Source organism: Rattus norvegicus, chromosome 9, assembly GCF_021556685.1.
Source record: "Rattus norvegicus strain SHRSP/BbbUtx chromosome 9, alternate assembly SHRSP_T2T, whole genome shotgun sequence".
NCBI classification, from domain to species: domain Eukaryota; kingdom Metazoa; phylum Chordata; class Mammalia; order Rodentia; family Muridae; genus Rattus; species Rattus norvegicus.
Genome location: NC_141542.1, coordinates 104,129,622 through 104,152,463, shown reverse-complemented (window position 1 = coordinate 104,152,463; position 22,842 = coordinate 104,129,622). Strand labels below are relative to the sequence as shown.

General features: G+C 46.2%; 1 protein-coding gene across 2 annotated transcripts; it reads right to left on the bottom strand.

Annotated features, from left to right (window-relative positions):
* Positions 1-631: 631 nt before the first annotated feature.
* Spp2 (secreted phosphoprotein 2) lies at positions 632-20,542 on the bottom strand. 2 transcript variants are annotated; one of them, XM_087567908.1, is made up of 8 exons: positions 19,910-20,542; positions 19,684-19,808; positions 16,489-16,608; positions 15,273-15,380; positions 10,283-10,337; positions 9,114-9,137; positions 6,636-6,731; positions 632-738 (listed from the first exon to the last, which is right to left on the bottom strand). In XM_087567908.1, exons 1-7 carry the CDS (start codon positions 19,974-19,976, stop codon positions 6,646-6,648), a joined length of 585 nt encoding a protein of 194 aa, XP_087424034.1. In that variant the 5' UTR covers positions 19,977-20,542; the 3' UTR covers positions 632-738; positions 6,636-6,645. The 2 variants fall into 2 exon arrangements, with proteins under 2 accessions (XP_087424034.1, NP_446029.1); NM_053577.1 differs by having other exon boundaries at positions 9,087-9,137; positions 19,910-20,126.
* Positions 20,543-22,842: the final 2,300 nt, after the last annotated feature.

Sequence of the window (22,842 nt, the reverse complement as noted above, 5' to 3'; positions counted from 1 at the left end):
TTTACAGGCATGTGTGGCCGTGGTTTTTCTTTAGTAGATGGGATCTAGAGATTCAAACTCAGGTTCCCATGGGCATTGATCAATCTTACCCACTGAGCCATCTCCCCAGTCCACTGAACTTTATTCCTAGGGTGGTTCTATGTGTACAGAAACACAGAACACAAAGTACAAAGTAACCTGTTCTCCCACCAAAGGTCTTTCTCTGTTGTTAGCAGCTTGCACTATTATGTCAGCTTTTGCTCCACTTGATGACCCAGGGCTGCTGTGTGGTCAGTTACATCCCACTGCATGGGTGTGTGTGGTCTCATCCATTCTCTACAGTTTAAGGAACAAATGGTGTTATGTATCACCTTGTCTCTATCATATGGGATAGTGTTCCTGCCCTAAAAGGTACCATGATGACTTAAAAAGAAAGATAACAGGCTGCTTGAGCCTGCTTGCTTTTAACAGGACATTAATATCTGTTGTACATTAGCTGAAAACACTTGAAACATAGTTATTCTGTGAGCCTCCATCCCATCCTCCTCCTCATGACATCAGTTTCTCATCTGAAACTGGATACTTAGTGATGCTCTAATCTGAAATTGGATACTTAGTGATGCTGTATTCCAAACCAGACAATACGAGAGCGTACAGGAAGGGGAAGATCTTTATTGCAAAGTGGAGCTTATCAAAGGAAAAAGACACAATTCTCCATGTCCTTCATTTCAGCTTCTGCTTCTCTTTCTTTCATGGAATCTATTCAAGAGAGAAGGAGGGGCAGGTTAGATCACCATGGTATGCGTCAGCACCCTGGGAAGGACAGTCAGGTTAGATTACCACAGTGTGCACTAGCATCCCAGTGTTGGATGGGATCCCAGCTCAGCCTGGGATTCCAATGAACTGCTCAGAAAGTGATCTAAATCCTACAGGAGATTTGAACAGCTACACATAGCAGTCTGCTTTGGACCAAAGACAGGATGAGAGACACCACAGGAAGATGAGGTAGCCTGGTCAGGGGACAGAGACACAGCCTCAGAAAGGGATCTCATGTCTCATAACAGGAAAGACCAGAGAAACCCCTTGCAGAGGCTGTGGCCAGGCATCAGTCTGTGAATGAGAGACAGAGGGGCCAGTCAAAGCTGTGGCTGGCCAGGGGCTGTGACAATCTGAGGAGATAGGGCTAGAGAGCAAATTTTCACAAAACTATCTATTCATCCATCCATCAGTTAATCTGTGCAGCAAGCAAGACTATGCGTGGAACCTTTACTGAGGGCTGTAGAGATGAAAAAGACACAATATTGACGTCCCCCAATATTTAAAGTCATGAACCAGAGGAGAAGATGGATGTCACCATAGTACAGCACTGTAAACGAGCTTCCAGATGGCTGACTCCAGAGACATGAGGAAATCAGCTTCTGAAGAGGGCAATGAGTGGGGTACACTGAGGTGAGCTAGGCAGGACCTTTGGATGAAGGTGAGACCCAGGGTCTAGTGAGGATTACGCACCGTGTGAGACACTGATGTGAGGCAGGAGGCAGAGGAAAACAGGATGTCGATAAAGTGGTGCAGACAGGGACCACACTAGTTGTGGCACTGCCCAGCCATAGCCCTATGGAGCTCAGACTGCATCCTTGAACTTAGCAGGGCTCTCAGGAATTTTTGTTAAGGGGAAGCCATGACTGAGCCTTCAAGGGCAACAAGAAAAACTGTCAGAAAGATTTGGGACACACTTGGCTAGAAAGGAAGAGGAGTCGAGAACATGGAGAGGGGCAGGACTGCAGAGTACTGCAGAGGAAGAGCTGCTTCACTCACCACACTTTGCATGAGGAAGGGAGGAGGCCTGAACTGATGTTTATGGCATGATAGTCACAGCCACGAGGGAGACACTGGGTCTCTAAGGAAGGACTTCGGTTTAAGCCTGGAGTGGAATAGTCAGTGGATGTGGGTGGCAAGCTGTTGTTTACTAAGCTGAGAGTTCAACCTGGAGGGATGGATCGGGTCAACCCCAGGCAAGCACATCAAAGCAGAGTCACTGTTGCAAGTCACTGTACCTGCTAGAGCAATTGGTAAGAGGTGCAGAGCAGCAGGAATGAGAGCCAAGGGAATGGGGAGTGGAGAGTGGTCAGGTTCTAGCTCTGGGGCCCCAGTGGGGTTTCCCCCCTCTCTTTTTGTGGAATCTGGCTCCTTCTGTGGGTGAGCAGGTTCTGGAGATCATAATAAGAAATTCTCACTAGCGAGTCTGAAACCTGAACAATGAAATCACTCCCCAGAGGCCAAGGTGCCTCAGGTGTTAGGGAACAGTGCCCCCACCTGGTTGGTGGTGGAAAGCGCGTAGCTCACACTTGCAGATTGGCAGCTACTTGGCAAGAACACATACAGTGCCACTCAGAACAGGACAAATGTATCTCAAACACTGAAGTTTCATGGAGAGATGTATTACAAGAAGAAAACATAGGTATAGGAAGCAGACATGAGAAATAAACCTCAATCCCAACACCACCTCTATGAGTAGGGTCTCTCTGAGCTCCTTGCCTCCTTCTCTAAGAAACAGATGATATGGCATGATATATGACATGATATGGTATGATATGATAAACGTATGGTATGATATGATATGGTATGATATGGTATGATAAGGTATAATATGATATGGTATGATAAGGTATAATATGATATGACATGGTATGGTATGATATGATAAGATAGGATATGATATGGTATGATATGGTAGATATGATATGGTAGGGTATGATATTGTATGGTATGATATGATATGGTATGATAAGGTATGATATGATATTTATGGTATGATATGGTAGGGTTGATATGATAGGGTATGATATGATATGATATGTATGGTATGGTATGATGTGGTATGATATGGTAGGGTATGATATGGTAGGGTTGATATGATAACGTATAGTATGATATGATATGATATGATATGGTAATGATATGTATGGTATGATATGGTAGGGTATGTTATGGTATGATAAGGTATGATATGATATGTATGGTATGATATGGCATGGTATGATATGGTATGTTATGGTACGGTTGATATGATAAGGTATGGTATGATATTATAAGATATAATTGACATAAGGCAATAAACATACTTGGGAGTCATGGTCTCCCTGGGTGCAGAGAGGACATTTGATCAACAATGACTGAAGGATTATGTGGAAAAATCATGGCACTGATGTTTTTGTCATTGGCTTATGGACCAAACCCACCATCAGACCTGCCTCTGACACTGCTAACAATCCCAACACCAGTCACGGGGCTTCATAAAGGAAAATGCCCCACCTCAGATCGTTCCGGCCACTCCACAGCTGCCAAGACGAACTGCCCTAGCTACAAAGATTAAGAAAGTGAAGGATCTCGAGAAAACTCTTTCTAACATGGGAATCGGGCCCTGGTTTCCCAAACTATGTATTTTAGAGTCCCACTAACAACACCATGGTGCTTTTACTGAGTACCACATTTTACTCTCTCCTCTAGTATTGAAGCATTTCTGGCTTAGAGAAGACTAGAACAGTATTTATTAGATTATAGACACACTCGCTCAGTTTCTAGTTTAATCCAGGGACTCATGATAAAATGGAGAAAATATGATTTACATTTTTAAAATGTCAATATCACTAACAGTCAACCGGCCACTCATCCTATCCTGATTATTTAATGAAACTAGTGGGGATATTTTATAAGTAATTTTATATAGACATTCGGGGTATTTTTACTAGTCATGGAACTAAAACAATAAGGATAGCCAGGTAAGACATCTGCCAAGAGTCTGTGTTCCAAAGGGAAGAAAAAAAAACAAATAAAAAACAAAACAAACAAACAAACAAATCCCTTGCGGGTCTGAGCCCTCCTCTCAGGGCTGGATGCCTGTCAGAGGCAGTGGTACAGGTGTAGAAGGAGAGCAGCTGAGCCGAGAGCACACTGGAGCTGCCTCCTCAGTGGAACCACAGTGTGGCCATTACTAGCTTCGTTTTTATGACTCCAGGCAGTGTGGTGGGCTGTTTCAAAACCTGCCCTGCTAAAGGTCACGTGAGGCCAGAGATGCCACTGGGACACCAGCAACAATGGATGAGCAGACCGAGGCCGCTAGCTTGGCCTCCGGGCTGTGCTACTTCTAAAGACATTCGTTTTGCGTGGCCCATTTCTCTGCAGATGTTAGATGATGCCACTCTATTGCGACACACACAGGCCCGCACACTCGATGGAGCCACATCATTAACAGGCAAAGCACGCTCATCTACCAAAAATTCCGTTCTCACGCCCCTCCCCTCTCCAGATGCTCTCCAGGGCAAAGGGCAAGTTTTTTTGTGTGTGTGTGTAAAGAATACATCAAGTTTCTTTCTTCAAAATGCCGAGTTTCTTGATCTCAGCAAGAAGTCGGCTTTTATTTTTAGATAAAGACGATCTGCCACCTGCTTCTCTCACTCACAGTGGATGTTGCTCTCCATTTTGGTAGACTGTCAGTTGACTTCTTTCAAATTGCAAGTTGTTAAAATTAATTATGCCGTGCTTAGCTGCCTTTCAGGGAAACGTCTCTCAAACACCCAAAGTGAATGATCCCAGCTCAAAAGAAACTCATTGAGCGCGGATGTGCCCAGTCATGGGCTAAATGCAAGGCCCCGGGATGAAGGTACCAGGAAGCTCCCTGGGTCCCACTCGCAACAAGCCTGTGAGTGTCTGATGGTGAGTGTGTGTGCGCACCATGCACATGCCTGGTGCCCTCGGAGCCGAGAAGCAGGTATTGGATCCCCTGGAACTAGAGTTACAGATGCTGGGAATGGAACCGGGGCATCATGGGAGCTCAGGGGTGAGGTGGGTACGGAAAGGACAAAGCTAGAGGTGTGCGTAGAGTTGAAGCAGTAAGGCTGCTGTGAGCTATGCTGGGCCGTTCCGATGCTATCTGAAAGCATGTAGTGTTGTTTACACTACAAAGCAAACAAAGAGCTCTAGAGGTGGCTCAGCAGTTAAAAGTACCCGCTGCTCTTGCAGAAGACCAAGGTTCGGTTCCCAGCACGTGAGGGCCCCGGGCAGGCGCAGGTTGTACATATATACACATGGGCAAACACTCAAACACATAAAATAAATAAATGTTTTTTTTAAAAATGTAAGCGCATGGATTCTAAGGCTTTTTTAGTAATTTGTGTATGTGTGTGTGTGTGTGTGTGCCTGTGTATGTGCATGTGTGTGTGTGTGCGCATGTGTGTGTGCATGTGTGTGTGCATGTGTGTGTGCCTAACACTGATGCCCTGAATCTACATCTGTAATTGCACTATAAATATAATTGAAAACATTTTAAGATTCATTTATCCTATTTATGAATGCCTGCATGTGTGTATGTGTACCACATGTGTGCCTGGTGCCCACGGAGGTCAGAAGAGGGTGTTAGATACTATGGAGCTGAAGTTACTCATGGTTGTGAACCACCAAGTTGGTTTGGGGAATCAAACCCAGGTCCTCTGCAAGAGCAGCAAGCCACCTTAACTGCTGAGCCATCTCTCCAGCTCCTGCAATTGTATCTTAAGTTTCCTTTGAAGTGTCTCCTTCACACAGTCCCTTTGGAGTTTTCAGAATATTTACTCTGCTTGCTCTCATCCAAGCACCCGAGAATCTGTATATGGTGAGACTCCACCATGCTGGGTGACAGCTTAGTAGATCAGAGTTCAGTCTACCATTCCCCCAGAGCACTGGGGGAGAGTGTACAGTCCATTATTCTGTTTTTGCTCAATGTCTGGGTTTTGCACAGCTCTGACTTAGCCCACAAATGAAGTCAACATCAGAGGGCAGCAGGATGGAGGATCAAGATCTCCTCATCTTTCAAGGATAAACAAGGACAACAGATAAGACAGGCAGTGTAGGAAGAGGCCCCCAGGCCAGAATGCACTCAGTTCATTAGTAGCGAGGGAAGGAAATGCCTGGCTGGTATTAGATAAATCAATCTTACGCCTCCCCCCAGACGCCACTCCTGGAAGGACAGAGAAGGTTCAGTGATGCTCCCCAGATCTATACGGTGAGAAAATTAGGTGGGAAGCCATGGCATCAACCAAGAAACGAATCTAGCAGAACTTCCAGATCTCACAGTCCAGCCAGGGCCAATGCCCCTAGCAGGCAGCTAACATAAGGACCCAGATCTTGGGAGAGTGTGACCCATTTGAAGATAAGCTACAATCAATGGCAGGGATGGTCAAGGAAGAAGAAGAGGTGACAGGTAATCAATAGAGGGGAGAAAGAACTGGCTGAGGGAGTCTACGTGGCCACCAGTGTTGAAGTGACAAAGAAAAGTCAGAGAGGATTCTATGAAAAATGTTATCCTGAGAGGGAGGGAGGGGGGAGGGAGGGAGGGGGGAGGGAGGGAGGGGGGAGGGAGGGAGGGTAGCATTTGGGGAAGAGAGGCTGGGATAAGCAGGGGTATTCTCTTTGTGATTTGGAAAGTGGAGAAACTTGATCATGTCAGTAACAGCAGATGCTGCCGAGGAAAGATGGGGGACCACGAGATGGACACACTGTGCCTAGGGGGAGGCAGGGGCAATGGAAAGATGGAGTGGACTCTGAAGAGTCTGGGAAAGAGGCCACAGCACTTACTCTCAGTCCCTTCTGCTTCTAAATAGTCATACATGTTGTCCCCTTACCTCCAGGATGTCACTCAAAGCCAGAATTGACTCTTGCTCTGCGTTGGAGGTTCAGGAACCTTCTATGGGCAGGAGGATGTCCCCTCCTCGTGATCTCTAACGATGGAAGGGAGAAACAGACTCTGTCAGGCATAAATTGATGAGACCAAGCCAAACACAACCTGAGCCCTCACTGCCCACAGAACACCCAAGGCAACGTCTCCTGTCTTCCTCAACAAGCCTGCGGCCCTCTCCCGTCCACGGTACCCAGAGCTGACTTCTCGCTCCACGGTCCGTGTCACACTCAGCCTCAACCGCAAGCCCTTGAGGGCGGGAACTGTCACATTTCTCTTTCAGTCGTCTGTGGAAACTGCCCCATGCTTGTCACACACATTTGTGGAATTAAATTAAATCATCATGTTCAGAGGCATCTCAGAGACAGCTGTACATCTGCATTAATGGTGCTCCAAGTTCCCAATGTGGTTAAGTGGTGGCTTAGAGATGCCTTCTGACACACACAAGAGGGCTAGTCACATGAATTTACATCTGAACTGTATTCTCTGTGTCTCTGTCTCTGTCTCTGTCTCTCTCTCTCTCTCCTTTTAACCATGTCTCTGTCTGTTTCAGTTTCTGTGTGTGTTTTTTTCCTTGTCTGTCTCTTTTAGTCTCTCTATGTGGCTGTGTGTGTGTGTGTGTGTGTGTGTGTGTGTGTGTGTGTGTGTGTGTGAGAGAGAGAGAGAGAGAGAGAGAGATTCTAACTCTCCCTCTTTCTGTCTCTGGGTGTCTTTGTCTCTGACTCTTTCTGTCTCTGAGTCTCTGTCTCTCTCTCTCTTCATGTCTTTCATCACTGGGGAAATCTGACATGTTTTAGGGACACTCACACATCCCTGTCAAGATACCCATGTAGTAGAAAAACTAATTTTCAGCACAAAGCCCATGGGGACCTGAAACCTTCCAACAACCAAGTCATGAGCTTGAAAACCAGTCTTCTGAGCCCAGTCAACATCAGCTGAAAGCACCAATCAGTGGCCTTTCTACCCCTTCATACAGTGGCACAGAGACACCCAGCTCAGTTGCTCCTGTGCTCTTAACCCCAGAAACGACAAGACAGTCACAGTTTGCTGTCAAAGATGCTGAATTTGGGAATGTGTTGGTATGTAGCAATTGGGAGTAAAGCCCCCATGTAGGTTATCAACCTAAATTGTCAACTTAATTCCCGTTTTTGACCATTTCCAGAATCAAAACCCAAGACACAACAGTTGCTACTGTGACAAACATTCAAGGAATAGGCCATGGGCTCTGAAGACAGTTCTGAAAGAATTGTCCCAAAGAACATGTCAGCAGCAGTGCTGGGTGTGCCAGCTGTGTGTTCTCCCAAAGAGACAAACCGTGTGTGTGTGTGTGTGTGTGTGTGTGTGTGTGTGTGTGTGTGTGTGTTTGTGTGTGTGTGTGTTTCGGGGTGGGGTATAAAAGCTAATGTTTCAGGTTTAATTCCTGGCACACAGGATTAACTGGAGCATGAAGTTGAGACCCAGAGCTCCCTAATGTGTTGAGTATGAGTGTCATTATTAGGGGAGGGCTCTGGACACAGGGTGGATTTCACAATGCCAGACAGCAGTGTAGCAAATGCACGGACGTGGAAGACAGATAGGTTCAAAGTCCTGATCTCTGTCCTCGTCACATGGCTGGGACAGCAGGGTCCACCCTGACTACATAGATGCGATTGAATCCTGACTCTTCCAAGGGCACATCGCCACACACTGGACCCTACAACTCAGACAATGCTGGGGGAATAAATATGTCCAAGTCCAGGGTCCTCTTAAGGGGAAAACTGACTTTCCCCTTGACAGCCTGCAGAGATGTTAGGACCACTGAATAGAAAAAAGATCTGTAGAAACAGAAAGACCTTACAGAAGCCAACAGGGAGTCATGGAGAAGACAGTGCAGCCACAGCCTGGCAGTGAGGGCCAAAGTAGGAAGCCTCGGTAGGCAGCTAGTGTGGGTATATGCTCCGGACTTGCCAATGTACACCACGTGTTTTCAATACTCAACTCTTCTGGATAAAAGTGGAGAAAATGGGGTGTGCAGAACCACCCAGGAGACTGAATAAGGAAACTGACCATATGGGGAAGGGACTAAGTTCCCGTCTCTTCCATTTACTGAGAACTCTGGTCAGGTCTGCTAAAGGAGAGAGATAGTCAGAGGGAAACATGCCCTATAAAAGACAAGAAGCGATGCCAAATGGTGACTTCGTAGGCTGACTTAACATTTGATATCCGGTAACTTTTCCGTGAGTAAGGGCCTCCAAGTTACCTTTTCCTGGTTTACAAAGCAAGTGTATGCTTTAAGGTTCTTGTTTGTTGAAATGGTTTCCCAGTTCAGGGTCTGGCCCCTGTGCAGTGGCTTCAGTGTGGCCTCTGCTTCTCAGCAAAGTTTCTAACAGCATCATACAGGAGGAAACGGACCACTTACCAATCGACCGGTCATAGAACTGCTCACCTTTGGGTTCATCATAAAGAAAGCCTGTAACACATTAACAATCATCAGGCCAGACCCCTCCACCCGATTCAGAGAGCTCCACAATTGTAGAACTGACGCTGTGGACGCCCTCTTTAAACAGAGGAGCAGAGTAGGACAGCGGGGCGTTTACTGACGTTAATGCTGGTGTGAAAACTCAGCAGAAACATTAAAAATGGCTTCTAAACGGTAGCACATGGATCACATACACAGTTAAACACTGTACAGAGAGGGGAAATGAAGACCCTTTTATCGTCCAACAGAAACACACCATGAGAGATCATGATGTGATTGCCAGTCACATGACTGGAGACCGCCAGGTCTACCCTGATTAGGCACACAACCACACACTAGACCCTACAACTTGGATGGTGCACCAAGGGAGAACAATCATGTTTAAGTATGAAGCCCTCTTAATAGGCATGCTGGTTGGTTTGCTTGCCTTTTTGTTTTGCTTGGGTTTTGTTTTGTTTTTGTTTTGTTTTGTTTTGTTTTTTGTTTTGTTTTGTTTTGTTTTGTTTTTGTCAACTTGATATCGGAGTAGAGCGAACCTTGCCTCTAAATACGTCTGTGGGACATTTTCTCAGTTGATGATGGCTGTGGGAGGGCTCAGACCACTGGGGGTGCTGCTACCCCTGGGCAGGTGGTCCTGGGTTGTCTTAGAAACCAGGCTGAGCAAGCTCTAGAGAGCAAATCAGTAAGCAGCACTCATCCATGGCCTCCACCCTAGTTCCTGCCTCCCAGTTCCTACCTTGAGTTCTCTTCATGACGGCCTAGAGGTGAGATCTGTAAGCCCAATAAACCCTTTCCTCCCAAGCTGCATTTGTTTGTGGTGTGTTATCCCAGCTATAGAAACGGATTAGAATGGAGAAGCTGACAGTGACCCTCCCAACCTGCAGACCACTGAATGTGATCCTATGTGTGGAACTCTATAGAAATACGTGAGCCAATGGTTGTGTTGCTCACCAGTGAGGTTAAGAGAGCAGCAAAGGTGAAGCCAGGTGTTCACTTTTCTGTAATGACTTTAATTGTTCAAAGGCTATCTATAGGAAAACTAGACACATGTAGCTTTAAGTGATTCCCAGAGGACTGTGTTAGGAAGTTGTATGAAGGGAAATGAAATAATATTAAGGTAACAAAGATCGGCTTACCAAGTAGATAATCATTTCTTCGTCGGTGGGATCTTGCCATGTCCCCAAAAATCATCTAAAGAAGTTTAAGCATCAGGATGGAAGAGAAAACTGTAAATGCTACGTGGTGGGCTCAGATACATAATACATTCAGAGAAATAAGAATAACTCTCAATGGTATCTAATATGTACATTCAAAAAGGCACAGTAGGACAGAAAGAGGCTGGAGAGATGGCCCAGTGGTTGAGGGCACTGCTGCTCCTCCAGAGGACCCAGGTTCAATTCCCAGCACCCACATTGGAAGCTTAAAACCATCTGGTACTACAATCTGGCTTCCTCAGGCACTAGGCACACACATTATGAACAGACACGCATGCAGACAAAATACTAATTCACATAAAATAAACAAACAAATTAGTTAAAATAATCTAAAAGGTGCATGCAGTGAGCAGGCCTGAATCCAAGCAGTCTAGTGATGGAGATGGGGCAGCCATGAGTTCAAGACAAGCCTGGCCTGTAAAATGAGACTTCGCCCTCTGCACAAAGAAAAGAAGGGAGGAAGGAAAGAGAGAGAAGGGAGAGAGGGACAGAAAAATCACATGGTTCAAGGCCAACTTGAACTACATATTAAGGTCATCCTGGACTATATTAGCAAGATCCTGCCTCAAGAAAAAAGGAAAAAGAAGGAGAAAGAAGAAAAGAGAGAGAGAGAGATGGAGAGAGAGAGAGAGAGAGAGAGAGAGAGAGAGAGAGAGAGAGAACAAGAGAAAGAGGGAGAGAGGGAAGCAGGGTGGGTAGGCAGTGCTTCACACATTGCTGCAGAGAATGTAAAATAGAGCAGCAGCTCTGGGACACAGTTTGGGAGTTCTTCAAAGCGCTAAGAGTTAAGATTACTGTACGCTTAGAAACTCCATTCCCAACGGGATCAAAACTATGTATCCCCAGAAACGTGTGGCACAGATGCTCCCAACACCGTCGTTGATAATGGCCAATATGTATAAGCATCTCCCATGGTGACCGGCTAGTGCACAGATAAAACCACATATAGCATATCTATACGAGAAACAAGTTCACAATAAAAAGGAATAAGTTACCTTCGTGCCACTTTCCACATCACACACACACTTGTTTATAATTCTATGGCATGCACAAGCCTCTAAAAATCCGGCAAAGCGACATAAGCTTTGAGCACATGTTATATGGGACTATTTTTGTGAAACGATCTGCATGGAAGACGCGGTGGATGTAGAGAGCAGATCTGCATTTGCTAGGGGTGAAAGGATGCAGACTAGGGACGGATTCCTCTCAGGAGCCTCCCCTCCAGAGGATGAATGGGTTCTGAATGTCAAGAGTGGTAGCAACTTAACACCACCATGCAAACATACCCCAACCCTATGAACTGTACACACGCACAAGGGAGATTATATGGCATGGGGATTGTAGCTTAGTGGCCTTGCCTAAAAAAATTAAAGAAAAAAAAACCCATTGTGTTAAGGGGCTAAGGATGTAGCTCAGTGGCAGAACACAGTTTGTTTAGGACCCCTGCATCCCATCCTCAGTACCACATCCCTAGTACCACACAAAAATAATAATCACGTCTATATAGAAAATATATGTAAAAACAAAAAGTAGAACAGTATCTGTAGGAGGAGCACATGACCTTAGCCAGGCCAATTCTCTGCCTTCAGCTAGAGATAAATATTCCCTTTGCCTCCTAAGTACCCAGGATGTGAGCCTGTAGCTGTAGTTTTGATTTGTGGTAGGAAGAAGCTGGGGCTGGAATGTAGCTTGGTCAACAGAACCCTTGCCCAGCAGGCACGGAACTCTGGATCCAATCCCCAGCATCAATGAGAACTCAACGTGTTAGCCACAACCTCATACAGTTCCCTACTAGCCATTATATAAACCAGAAAATCACAGTGACAAAACCCCCCATCGTCCCATCCCTAGCATCACACATAAAAAAATAATCACAGTATACATAGAAAATATATGTAAAATATAGATAGTAAAATGACTCTGTAGGAGAGGCATATAACCTTAGCCTCCTCTGATCTTTGTCACTTCTGAATTAGCTGGACCAAGTGTCACAGAGTTTCATTCAGATAGTCCAGTAAAGGGACCCTTGGTATTTAGCATCAAGAGAAGAGAAAATTCAACCTACAACCCCTGGGAAAGCTCAGAAATTGCCTGGGAGGTTGACTTTTAGAAGTTGGCAGTGCACCTGAAATTAGTCAACAATGTTTCTCTTCTCTGCACTGAGGAGATATCCCCACGTGACCCTGAGGTCTCTGGCCACTGGTTTCATGACTCTCTAATTCTAAAATACACTTCATGATGAAACAGCCAAGGGGTGGCTGTGCCAACTCCATAGACAGCATTAACGCTCATGTGCAATCCTTGAAGTTGGAGTCCTCTACACTTTTAGTATAATGTTCATTATAGTCTAGTGCTCTCTCTGGAGAAGTGAATGGAAACAGAAGACATGGAAAAGGTTATTCTATACAGCGCACAGTAGTGGAAAAGATGTAAACACCTGTCAGAAATATTATCCCACTATGAATGAGCAAATGATGTAACTGGGATTCAGGGAAGAAAGGTGATATCAAGTCACAGATGTGTAGCATTGACTTGATAGTAATGTTGCAGACCACTTCAACATGGCCAATATTGGTTGTTAATGGAATTAGGATTGACCTAGGGGCACACATCCTGGGGAGTATATGAAGAGGGTTTAAGTAAGCAAAGACCTGCTCTAAGTGCAAGTGGTGTGATCCTATGGTCTGGGGTCCTAGGCTGAATAAGAAGAGAAAAAGGAAAAAGCCAGCTGAGGACCAGTCTCTCTCTCTCTCTCTCTCTCTCTCTCTCTCTCTCTCTCTCTCTCTCTCTCTGTGTGTGTGTGTGTGTGTGTGTGTGTGTTTCTGTGTATCTGTCTCTGTCTCTTTCTGTATATATGTCTCTCTGTCTCTCTGTTTCTCTCTGTCTCTGCCTCTCTCTCTGTCTCTGTTTCTCTCTGTCTCTGCCTCTCTCTCTCTCTCTCTCTCTCTCTCTCTCTCTCTCTCTCTCTCTCTCCCCCCTTCCTGACTTCAGACACTGTGTGACCAGCACCACATGCTCCTGCTGCCACAGCTAAAGCTGTCCTTGCTGCCACGATGGGCTGTGCTTTCAAACTGTGAGCCCAAATGACAGCCCCCCACTAAATTGTTTTTGTTTCAGTAGCCAGTAAAGCACCAATATGTATCTCTATGGCAGTTGGGGCAAAGGGGCATCTGCTACTGTCTCAGTATCTGTTACACATCAGGTCCTGGAGCTGATATTTCACATCCATGGGGCCTCATTTGGACCCACAGGGTAACTAAAAGCTACAGATTAGCATGACAGTCACTCCGGATGTGGTTATCTGACCTAGTTCATTCCCCTTCAAGGCTGACTGCTCAAAGATATATCAATATCCTAAACCCGAGGTCACTTTCAATTCCAGGAGGATCAAAACTTAGAAGGATCTCCCATCCCACCCTGACTCCTTAGGGCAATTATCCTGGAGCAGAAGTCATCCTGTGTAGAAACTAGGCTGATTCCTTTGGGCAAAGGCAATGATTAATAGATTATCAATTTATTAACCAGAATGTAGGACAGATTGGGGCCTAAATAATGATGGGGAACTCAAGGATAAGAATCGTTTACTAATGTATACCTCTAACCTCCTGCCCCATTTTTTTCTCTAAATCTAAGACTCATGTCTAGACTCAAAGGATGGACTGGGGGTGGGTGGGTGATGGTAACTGGACCCTTTGGTCTATTGCTTTTCCCAGTATGGCCCCATTAAATGAATCTCTCTCTGTTTTTCACTATCTCTTTAGCTGGCTTATAGGAATGGGTTGCTCACCTAGCCCGTTGGGACTGGAGCCCAGGCCTTTACCCTAAAAATTCTGTTAACAGTGAGTATCTTCATTATTCAGCAGTTAACCAATGAAGAAGCTGCAAATCATGGAGGTTAAAGGAAGGTCAAGTGTCCTGACCTAGAGTGCATAACTGACAGATAGTTTTGAAGAGAGAGAGAGAGAGAGAGAGAGAGAGAGAGAGAGAGAGAGAGAGAGAGAGAGAGAGAAGGGAGGATAGACAGACAGACAGAGATTGATTATTTCAGCCCTTCAATACAGTTCTTCATGTTGTGGTGACCCCCAACCATAAAATTACTTTTGTCGCTACTTAATAACTGTAATTTTGTTACTGTTGTGAATCATAACATAAATGTTAATGTTTTCTGATGGTCTTACGTGAAAGGGGTCGTGACCCACAGGTTGAGAACCACAGCACCAGTTAACCCTGACCAGCACACTGACAGCTTGGTTGAAGTGTGGTGATTGTAGAGAGCTAGAAAGTCTCAGCCTTGGATCAGATTACCTGGGATGTCTTAGCCCCTGATAGTCCTTTACTGCCCAGCTCTGTGCATAACCGAACACCCTATGGTCATCAAGTCCACTCCATTTGGGAATGTACAGATCCTTAGCTCCCAACAGCCCCAAAGCTAAAAAATAACCTTCCATACCTCTATGGCCTATAGCATTTCCCTCTTTGCTGTTACCCACCGACATGAAATTTCTACAAATATATTTGAAAATGCCTTGATTTTTACACTTCAATTATTTTGCTCCTATGAAAACATGGAATTCATAGCAAGCTATGATGCTGGGACATAGCATGTGGGGTAATCAGAATCTAGGCTCTCGGGCCACAGTCACTCAGATGTAACTCCAACATGAACGATTTCTTATTCCCATGGAGGTGACAGCTCTGTTGCTGAGCTTTGTGTTTGCGGGGGTTGGGAAGGGAGGAGGCAGTGGAAAGAAGTAAAGATGGGGATGAAAAAGCTGTTTAAGGGGGAACCCAGCCGTGTGAGCAGAACTCTGTCTGCCGGTGTCTGAATGGTGTTCCAGCTGCCTTATCAAATAGCTCAGCTCAGACAGACCACCCCCAGGCACAGCTGGAAGGAGACAGGGCCCCATCATACCTCCTCACTGCTGTTGGACTCGGATGTGGACGCCCAGCGGCAGTGAGCCCACACATCCTTCACCTGTCCCTTGGACATCTGCACTGTGCTCCTGCAAGCAGCTGTTGGCTAGAAAAGACAGAGTTATGAGCTGCCTCTTCAGCACCCACCCTGTGGGAGAGGTTAGCCTCTGGACAATAAACTGCAGGGCTTGCAAAACAAGGCAGAAGGGAGGCATTCACAGAGATGGTTCAGTTTTCCAAAGTGAACACTCTGCAGAACTAAGTAACAACAAAAGGAAATGCATCTCTGTGAGCTTAACTCCAGTCTCAGAGAAAAGCCTGCCTTTCCTTGTGAGTATAGACGGCTGTATGGAATTCATTCTTGCTTTAACAAAAACATGTATATTTGACTATATGGTATATGCATATACATATCTATATATACATATATGTATGTGTATATGTATATATGTGTGTGTGTGAGTGTGTGTGTGTGTACACAGACACACACACACATATGGATAAATTATTTAGCCCTAGGATGTGGTTAGTAGTCTGTGCATGTGACATCCTCTGCAAAACAAAATCTGGTTGAAATTTCATGAGAGAAATAACAAAATGATTCCCTCTGGAATGGGACCTCAGAAAGCCATTCATTTGGCTGAAAACATTTTGGGTCTGGACTGATGGCTTCATTCTGATCAGAGAAAGTCTCATTGCACAACAGCTGACTAGTCTGGTCATGGGGACTGCATCATGTGACATATCATGTGACCCAGATGGAGAAGGGGAGACACACTATGGGCGACACTCAATCCTGGAAAGTGACCAATGCTAGGCTCACAGTCCACACTTGTCCAACAGAGTTTCATATGTGCTGGGGTCTCTCTTTGCTCTCTCTTTGCACTCACCATACCTGATACAAACCATCCAATCTCATGAGACCAATAGGCTACTTCATGGAGATTTTGTCTGTACGTTAAAGAATAGGACCCGGGAGCAGTAAGGGTTAAAGAGCCAACGGACATCACTGAAGACTGCAGATTCCACAGATCAAGATCTCACTCCCTTAGTCCCAGAGCACACAGCCCATGCCAGGAAATGCTGTAGTGAGTCAGGGTGTGCCTGAATGGCAGACAGGCAATGGCCAAGCTCCTTTGGTGACTCCTGACCTGCTCGTGGTCATGGACATAGTGAGGTCCTCCCTCCCTTGCATTTCTTTCTGGGTCACTTACCACAGAGTAGCCCCTTTGGAAGGCGCAGGTGGAGGGATCACCAGACTCTCTTAGGCATGTAGTTTCCTGAACGGTGAACTCTAAGTTCATGACCAGTGTGTCTTCATCCAGGACATTAACCTTCACAGAAGCAAAGCATGGATTCTCACTAGACAGATTCTGAGCTTCATGGTACTAGGTACAATTTTTTTCCCTGCCCAATAAGAAGCCATAGACAGGATCGCCTGCTCACTGGGAAAGGTATGTACGTATCATCTTGGCACTCATGCAGTGGTGTGCACTCACACCAGAGCCCACAGAGAAAAGTCGAGCAGCCCTGAAAACTGTGAAACCAAAGAAGCGAGCATGGTGGGCCCACCTCCAATCTCAGCACTCAGGAGGCTGAGCCAAGTTCCTAGCTTGAGGCCAACCTGGCCAATAGAGAGAGATCTTGTCCCAAAATAACAGTAAATGGAAGAGAAAAAGGAAGAGAGGGAGGAAGGAAGAGAGGAAGGAAAACGGAAGGAGGGCGGAATGTATGACTTCACACCAACGCCAAGATTGCTTTTAAAGATTTACTCTGACAGTTCCTTCTTGGTTCTCAGAGTCCACACCTGTGAGCTCGCCTAGTCACCAAGTATTATTTGTAGCTCCTAAACTAGTGATGACATTTTCTAAATGAAGGCACCATGCATGTCTACCAATTCCTAAAATAAGAAAATGAGACACGGGCCATCTCCTGGTTGAATCTACATCACTTTTTAACTCTGGAAAACCTTTCAAATTTCCTGAAAAACCTGGGTGGTCTGAGGACCGGCATGTTGTGATATACAAAGCCTTTCCCTGTGCACTGGGCACCAGAGATAGAGCAGAAAAGACATCAGGCACCTGTGATTCCAGAGTGGGTACTTCCCTATTGATCTTGCAAAAAAGGTAAAGAAGACCACTTGGGTAGTTAGTGCATGAAGAATGACTGCAAGCACTCAGTAATGGGAGAGAAAGGAGGGAGTAGCTGAGTTATAAAAGACTCAGTGGAATATTCCAGAAGAGGAAACATGTAGACAGAGACTCAAAGGATGAGGGCTTATTGTCTGAAAAAAAAAAAAAGCAGAGCCCAGCGTCCCAGGACAAAGTCTGGCCCGTGTTGACAGAGCAGTGAGAGCCATTTACTGGAATGTTGGAAAGATAGAAATGTCTTGTTGGTCATGGAAGTCATTACAGAAGCGCCAACCCAGGCTTCTTTCAACCCACAGTAGTTTCTGTTGCTTATAGCCATTGACCAGACCCTTAGCATTCTCTCTCAGACTCAATTTTTAATCCTCCCCATGACCAGGCTAGAGGACTAGAGTCCCAGAATCTTGTATTCTGTTTCTCTTCAAACTACAAAGGCTGTCTTTATGCTAATTATCTCTCCTCTCATTTGACCACAAGTGGCCCAAAGAAGCCCTCCACATTTTACTGCCCTGCTGTTCCTTCTGTCAGATATCTTCATCCCCTGGTGGGGTTGTAAGGGGTTGCAGAGAGAGAAGGCCAACCTGAGCCTGTCTCACACAGAGGAGGAACAGAATACCGGGACATAAAGGCCATCTCTGCTCTGTAGTTTTCCAGTTGTGTGTTTCCTGCAACGTTGTGGAATGCAGAGCTCAAGGAAAGACCATGGAGACTGCAGCTTGAACAATGCGCTCAAACAATGGGGAAGAGCAAAGGTGGACCAGGAACAGTCAGGCATAGGTAGAGAAGGAGGGCAACACAGAGGCAGTGCCACACTAAGCATCTGCTAAGATCACATGGGTCATCTGTAAGTGGCTCCTCTTTAGGTACATGTGCCTGGGGGTCAGACCCTCATGACTATCCCATGATGGCCACATGCTAGCTCATGCTGTGTCAGTCATGTCTCATTGGCTACCTGTCCACAATGTCCCAGGTTACTGCTCTCTGTGTATGAACTGTTTGGCTCTGCAGTGAGCAAGAGCTAACTTGCAAATGAATTTAAATGGTTGATCTGCAAGCTTGGCAAGAAGCTATGGGATCCACAGCATTCTAAGAAGATTGCATTCGGTGCCAACGGAATGTGGCCTGGGTGCTAGCAAAAGCAGGGTGGGAGGAAGAGGCAGCTTCATACTGATGTAGCTTTCTTCCAGAAGCAGCTCGGCTGTTGTCTAGCAGCTACGTACACCCACCTACAAGTGCCTCCCCACCAGAGTGTTCACTGTGACCCTTGACAGTCAGGTACTGGGTGGGGCTGGCAGCTCTCAGCCCACACCTTCACAACCAGTTGTCCAGCTAGAAAAGGCATCTGAAGCAATGCATTTGCTTTGCATTTGGAAAAAGAAAACGAGCCAGTGTCTGCAAAAGGGGATCAAAGGGACATGTTCTACATGCAGGCAAGCTGGGAAAGTGAAGTGTGTGTGTGCTGTCGAGTAGCAAAGGTGCATTTGAGTGTGAGAGGAGCATCTGAATGTGAGAGGAGCATCTGAATATTAAGAAGTGGTGGCCTAGAATAGGGTGGAGAAAGGAGCAGCCAGTAGGGGTGGCCATGTAGCCTCTGTGTGGAGGTAGTGGCTTTTGGCCACCTGACCACATGGCTCTATTCTTGTCTCCATGAGCTTGTCTGTTCTATTTCCTCCTCATGTCTGTCCCTGTCTTCCTGTGAGCCCCATTAAGCCACTAAGAAGACAGTGAAACTCCGCAGGGAGCAGGAAGGAGAAAGGCTTCTCTATGATCCTGCTCCATTTCTCCTCACTTTTGCCACAGTGAGTCACGGCAAAGTCAAGAAAACGTCACCGAATTCTCTCAGTGATCAGGAAACAGCACTATAAAGTCCACGAAAGTGGGTGGGTTTCTTTGGCTCAGAAGCCAACATTTCTTTCCTATAAACACGTGAGAACCCAATGCCGAGTGGGGAGAGAGGCTCTTTCGCACTAGAAGACACCTCCCAATCAAACATCATCACGAGGGCTTCTGGGATCTTCACCCCAAACCAGGACACACACACACACACAGAGAAGCCAAGGTCAGAGTGAAAACAGAGGGGAAAACTCTGATGTAATTAAATCTCTTCACAGTCCAAAAAGTCAGCATGGAAGAGGATAGGGTGTGATCTTTTTATACAGAAAAATAAAAATAATCTAATCAACAAATAAGTAAAAGCAAGACAGGGGTGGTTAAAAAAAAAAAAGAAAAAAAAGGCTTAGGGAGGTGTCGCCATTCACTTACTCTCTTCAGGGAGCTCCGCGTCGCCCGAAACAGGTAAGGACTCAGGGATTGCGAGTTCACCTTAGCCACTGAGGCACTGAGAGCTTCTTGCAGAGAGGAAGGGTCGTAGTCGTACACCGGGAAACCTGGACAGCAAGCACACAGGTCACGGTGAGAGGACATGAGGCACCGAGAGGCCTGTGATCACCTAGAGCAGGTGGCCAGTGCCGTGGCACGTGCCCTTTACCTGAGGCACACCAGTAGTGCATTCCCAGCACCAACATAACCAGCGTCTTCATCGTTGCCAGCTCCATCCCGAGGACGGCGACCCAGAGCCAAGGAGATGGCCTCTCTACAGCTCTTTCCGAGGGTGACTGTCTTATCCTTGTCACCTGCGACCTAGCTGCCCTGGCTGGCTGAAGCAGTCTGGAACCTCAGTAGAGATGATTGATTCCCGTGTCAATATTTACTGCTGACTTTTCCTGTGGAAAAATTCCAGGCTGAGGCTACTTTTGAAGTTTGGACCTCTCTGAGGGACTTTAGCCCACAGCAGGAGACATTCAGAGAGGCTTGGGTCTCCCTGTATCATGTTGACCTTCTCTCTTTGCATTTCATTCTTTGGGGGAGGGGACATAATTGTGGACTCAACAAAATGGTGACTATTCCTTAACCCGGTCCTCAAAACCCTGCCCCCTCCATCTCTCAGAGCCAGCTTTCTCCCTTCCTAGAGACTTCACACATGCAGGGCCATTTTGCCTGTCTGCTTAGCTCTGCCGGCCACCTCCGGTACACTCCAGAGGCCGTGGTTCAGAAACCACAATGGCCGTGTTTGCGCTGTGGAGCGTAATAAAGCATGTGTTGAATGAGTGATTGTATGAGCACACCAGGTCTCACTCAACTGTATTTCAGGTCTTTCATTTGAAGCTGGCGCTGACTTCTGGTGTATAACAAGTACCCAGAGCATAATACCCGGAGACAATGACCACTGGAGTCTCTAATTTCATTACTTTTAACCTGATTTGAACTCAATTCCATTAGAGTCTTCCAGATTGAGCTAACGTCACCATCTGGCTCCAAATGCTCTGGTCTCATTAAATGAACCGCAGTAATAAAAGCAATTGCAGATGAGCGGAGGAGATGTAAGAAACAAGAACATCATGTTGCCAGCACAGGGCTGTTGATTCTGCTTGACGTTTGCTGGGGTGAGGTGGGGGGGGGGCACTGCATTTCTCAGATCCTCTTGGTCATAATTAAGTGTTAGCACCAGGCGTGCAGGGTGGGCTCTGATGGAGGCTAGAAAGCAATGACTTTTAAAATGGCCCCTGCAGAATTCCATCATGTCCTGTAAACCCAGCAGATTAGATATTAGCCATCCAGTCACGCTCATGCTATGGTGACTTTGTGTTCTTCCTCCAGTCTGCAGAAATGTGTGCTGTGATCATCCCAGCAATGTTCTGCTATTTCAGTCCCAAATCCTTGGTCAGAGTATTAAAAATCAGATGGCAGCAAGTGAAACATTGTATGGCCTTTTGTACACAGTCCCTGGGAATTTATATAAAGTGCATCGCAAACCATTTAACAGGAGAACCTGGGAGCACACTGGGCAAGAACGGATGGGCGGTGGCTGCATCATAAATGAAGGGGCATTGCTCGCCTTCTCCCCCTCTTTCTTATCCCCCCTCCCCCTGTCATATTTTTTGCACTGGGATAGGATCACTAAATTTAGAACAAATGTAAAAATGGAGTCTTCAACTGATCCCCAAACTGAGAGCTTCGCAGCTGCCTTCCGATTTCTTATAGCATCCTGACTTCTAAACTGAGCTCCATAACTAAGAGTTTGCGCTCTGTCCTCATCTCGGTATTTCTGGGTTCTGGAAACGTCAGTGGCTGAGTGCCATCAGAGTGGACGTCACGTAGTGGCAAAGACCCCACTGCCATAGACCCTTGGTGATGATATTTGCTTTGGGAAGCAAAGCCTGCACAAAGGAAGTGTCTCAAAGATGGTGGACCCCCAAGGAACACTTCCTTCCTCTTTAGCTCCTTCTGCCTCTGTCCCCACCCCCCCCACCCTCGACAGGGACAGCTTCATACCTCCACAATGCTCCTGCCTCCGTCCAGATTCTCATGGACCATAGGCAATTTGGTTCTTAAGAAAATGAAGAATTTGAGGAAACTTCCTGCTGTTTGTTTACACCGTAGCCACATCATTTTACCTCCCCATGAATACTCTTCAGAGGTTCTGGTGTCCACAAGCCCCAGTCAACACTTGTTCTCTCTTCTCTGGATAATAGCCATCCTAGCAAATGTCAAGGGAAACTTCACCTTGTCTTCAATTTGCATTTTCCTCATGATAGGAGGTTGGACATTGTGCTGGCTGGTTTTATATGTCAACCTGACACAGGCTAAGAGTCATCAGAGAGGAAGGAAGGAGCTTCAGTTGAGAAAAGGCCTCCATGAGATCTGGCTGTAAGGGGGGAGGGCCTAGCCCATGGTGGGTAGTGCCATCCCAGGGCTGGTGGTTCTGGGTTCTTCAAGAAAGCAGGCTGAGCAAGCCATGGGAAACAAGCCAGTAAGCAGCACCCTCCATGGCCTCTGCATCAGCTCCTGTCTCCAGGTTCCTGCCCTGCTTGAGTTCCTGTCCTGACTTCCCCCAATGATGGATCATGATCTGGAACTGTAAGCTGAATAAACTCTTTCCTCCCCAACTTGCTTTTCGGTCATGGTGTTTCATCGCTGTAACAGAAACCCTAAAATAAGTTGGTACCAGTGTAGTGGCTGTTGGTTGCTGTGACAGACCTGACCACGTTCTAGGAGGCTTGTGGAAGGACTTTGAAACTTTGGGCTGGAAAAGCCTTTGAGTGTTGAGACCTCAGTGGGCTGTTCTGTAGGAGCTCGGAAGATAAGAATGTTGAGGGCAATGCAGAAGATGGAGGCCTCCTGGCTTGTGACGTTTCAGAAGGAATTAAAGACTACCCAGGCCATTGCTATTTTGATTTAAGATTCTGTGGTTCTGGTTATCTGGGGCCCAAAGATCAGATGTGATTAACAAGATACCAGAACTACTGAAGTGAAACTTGTATGTCACTAGGACTATTAAGGCTCGTTTGGTGACTAAAGAGAGACCAGTGTCACCGAGGTGAAATCTTCTAGAAAGTGTTTTCTGAGAAAGCAGAGAAGCTA

Coding starts and splice junctions, on each gene's coding strand:
- Spp2 (NM_053577.1), bottom strand. CDS start 19,976: ATGGAGCTGGCAACGATGAAGACGCTGGTTATGTTGGTGCTGGGAATG. Junction 15,381..16,488: donor TCCAAAGGGGCTACTCTGTG/GTAAGTGACCCA, acceptor TGTCTTTTCTAG/CCAACAGCTGCTTGCAGGAG. Junction 6,732..9,086: donor GTTCTATGACCGGTCGATTG/GTAAGTGGTCCG, acceptor TTCCATCGTTAG/AGATCACGAGGAGGGGACAT.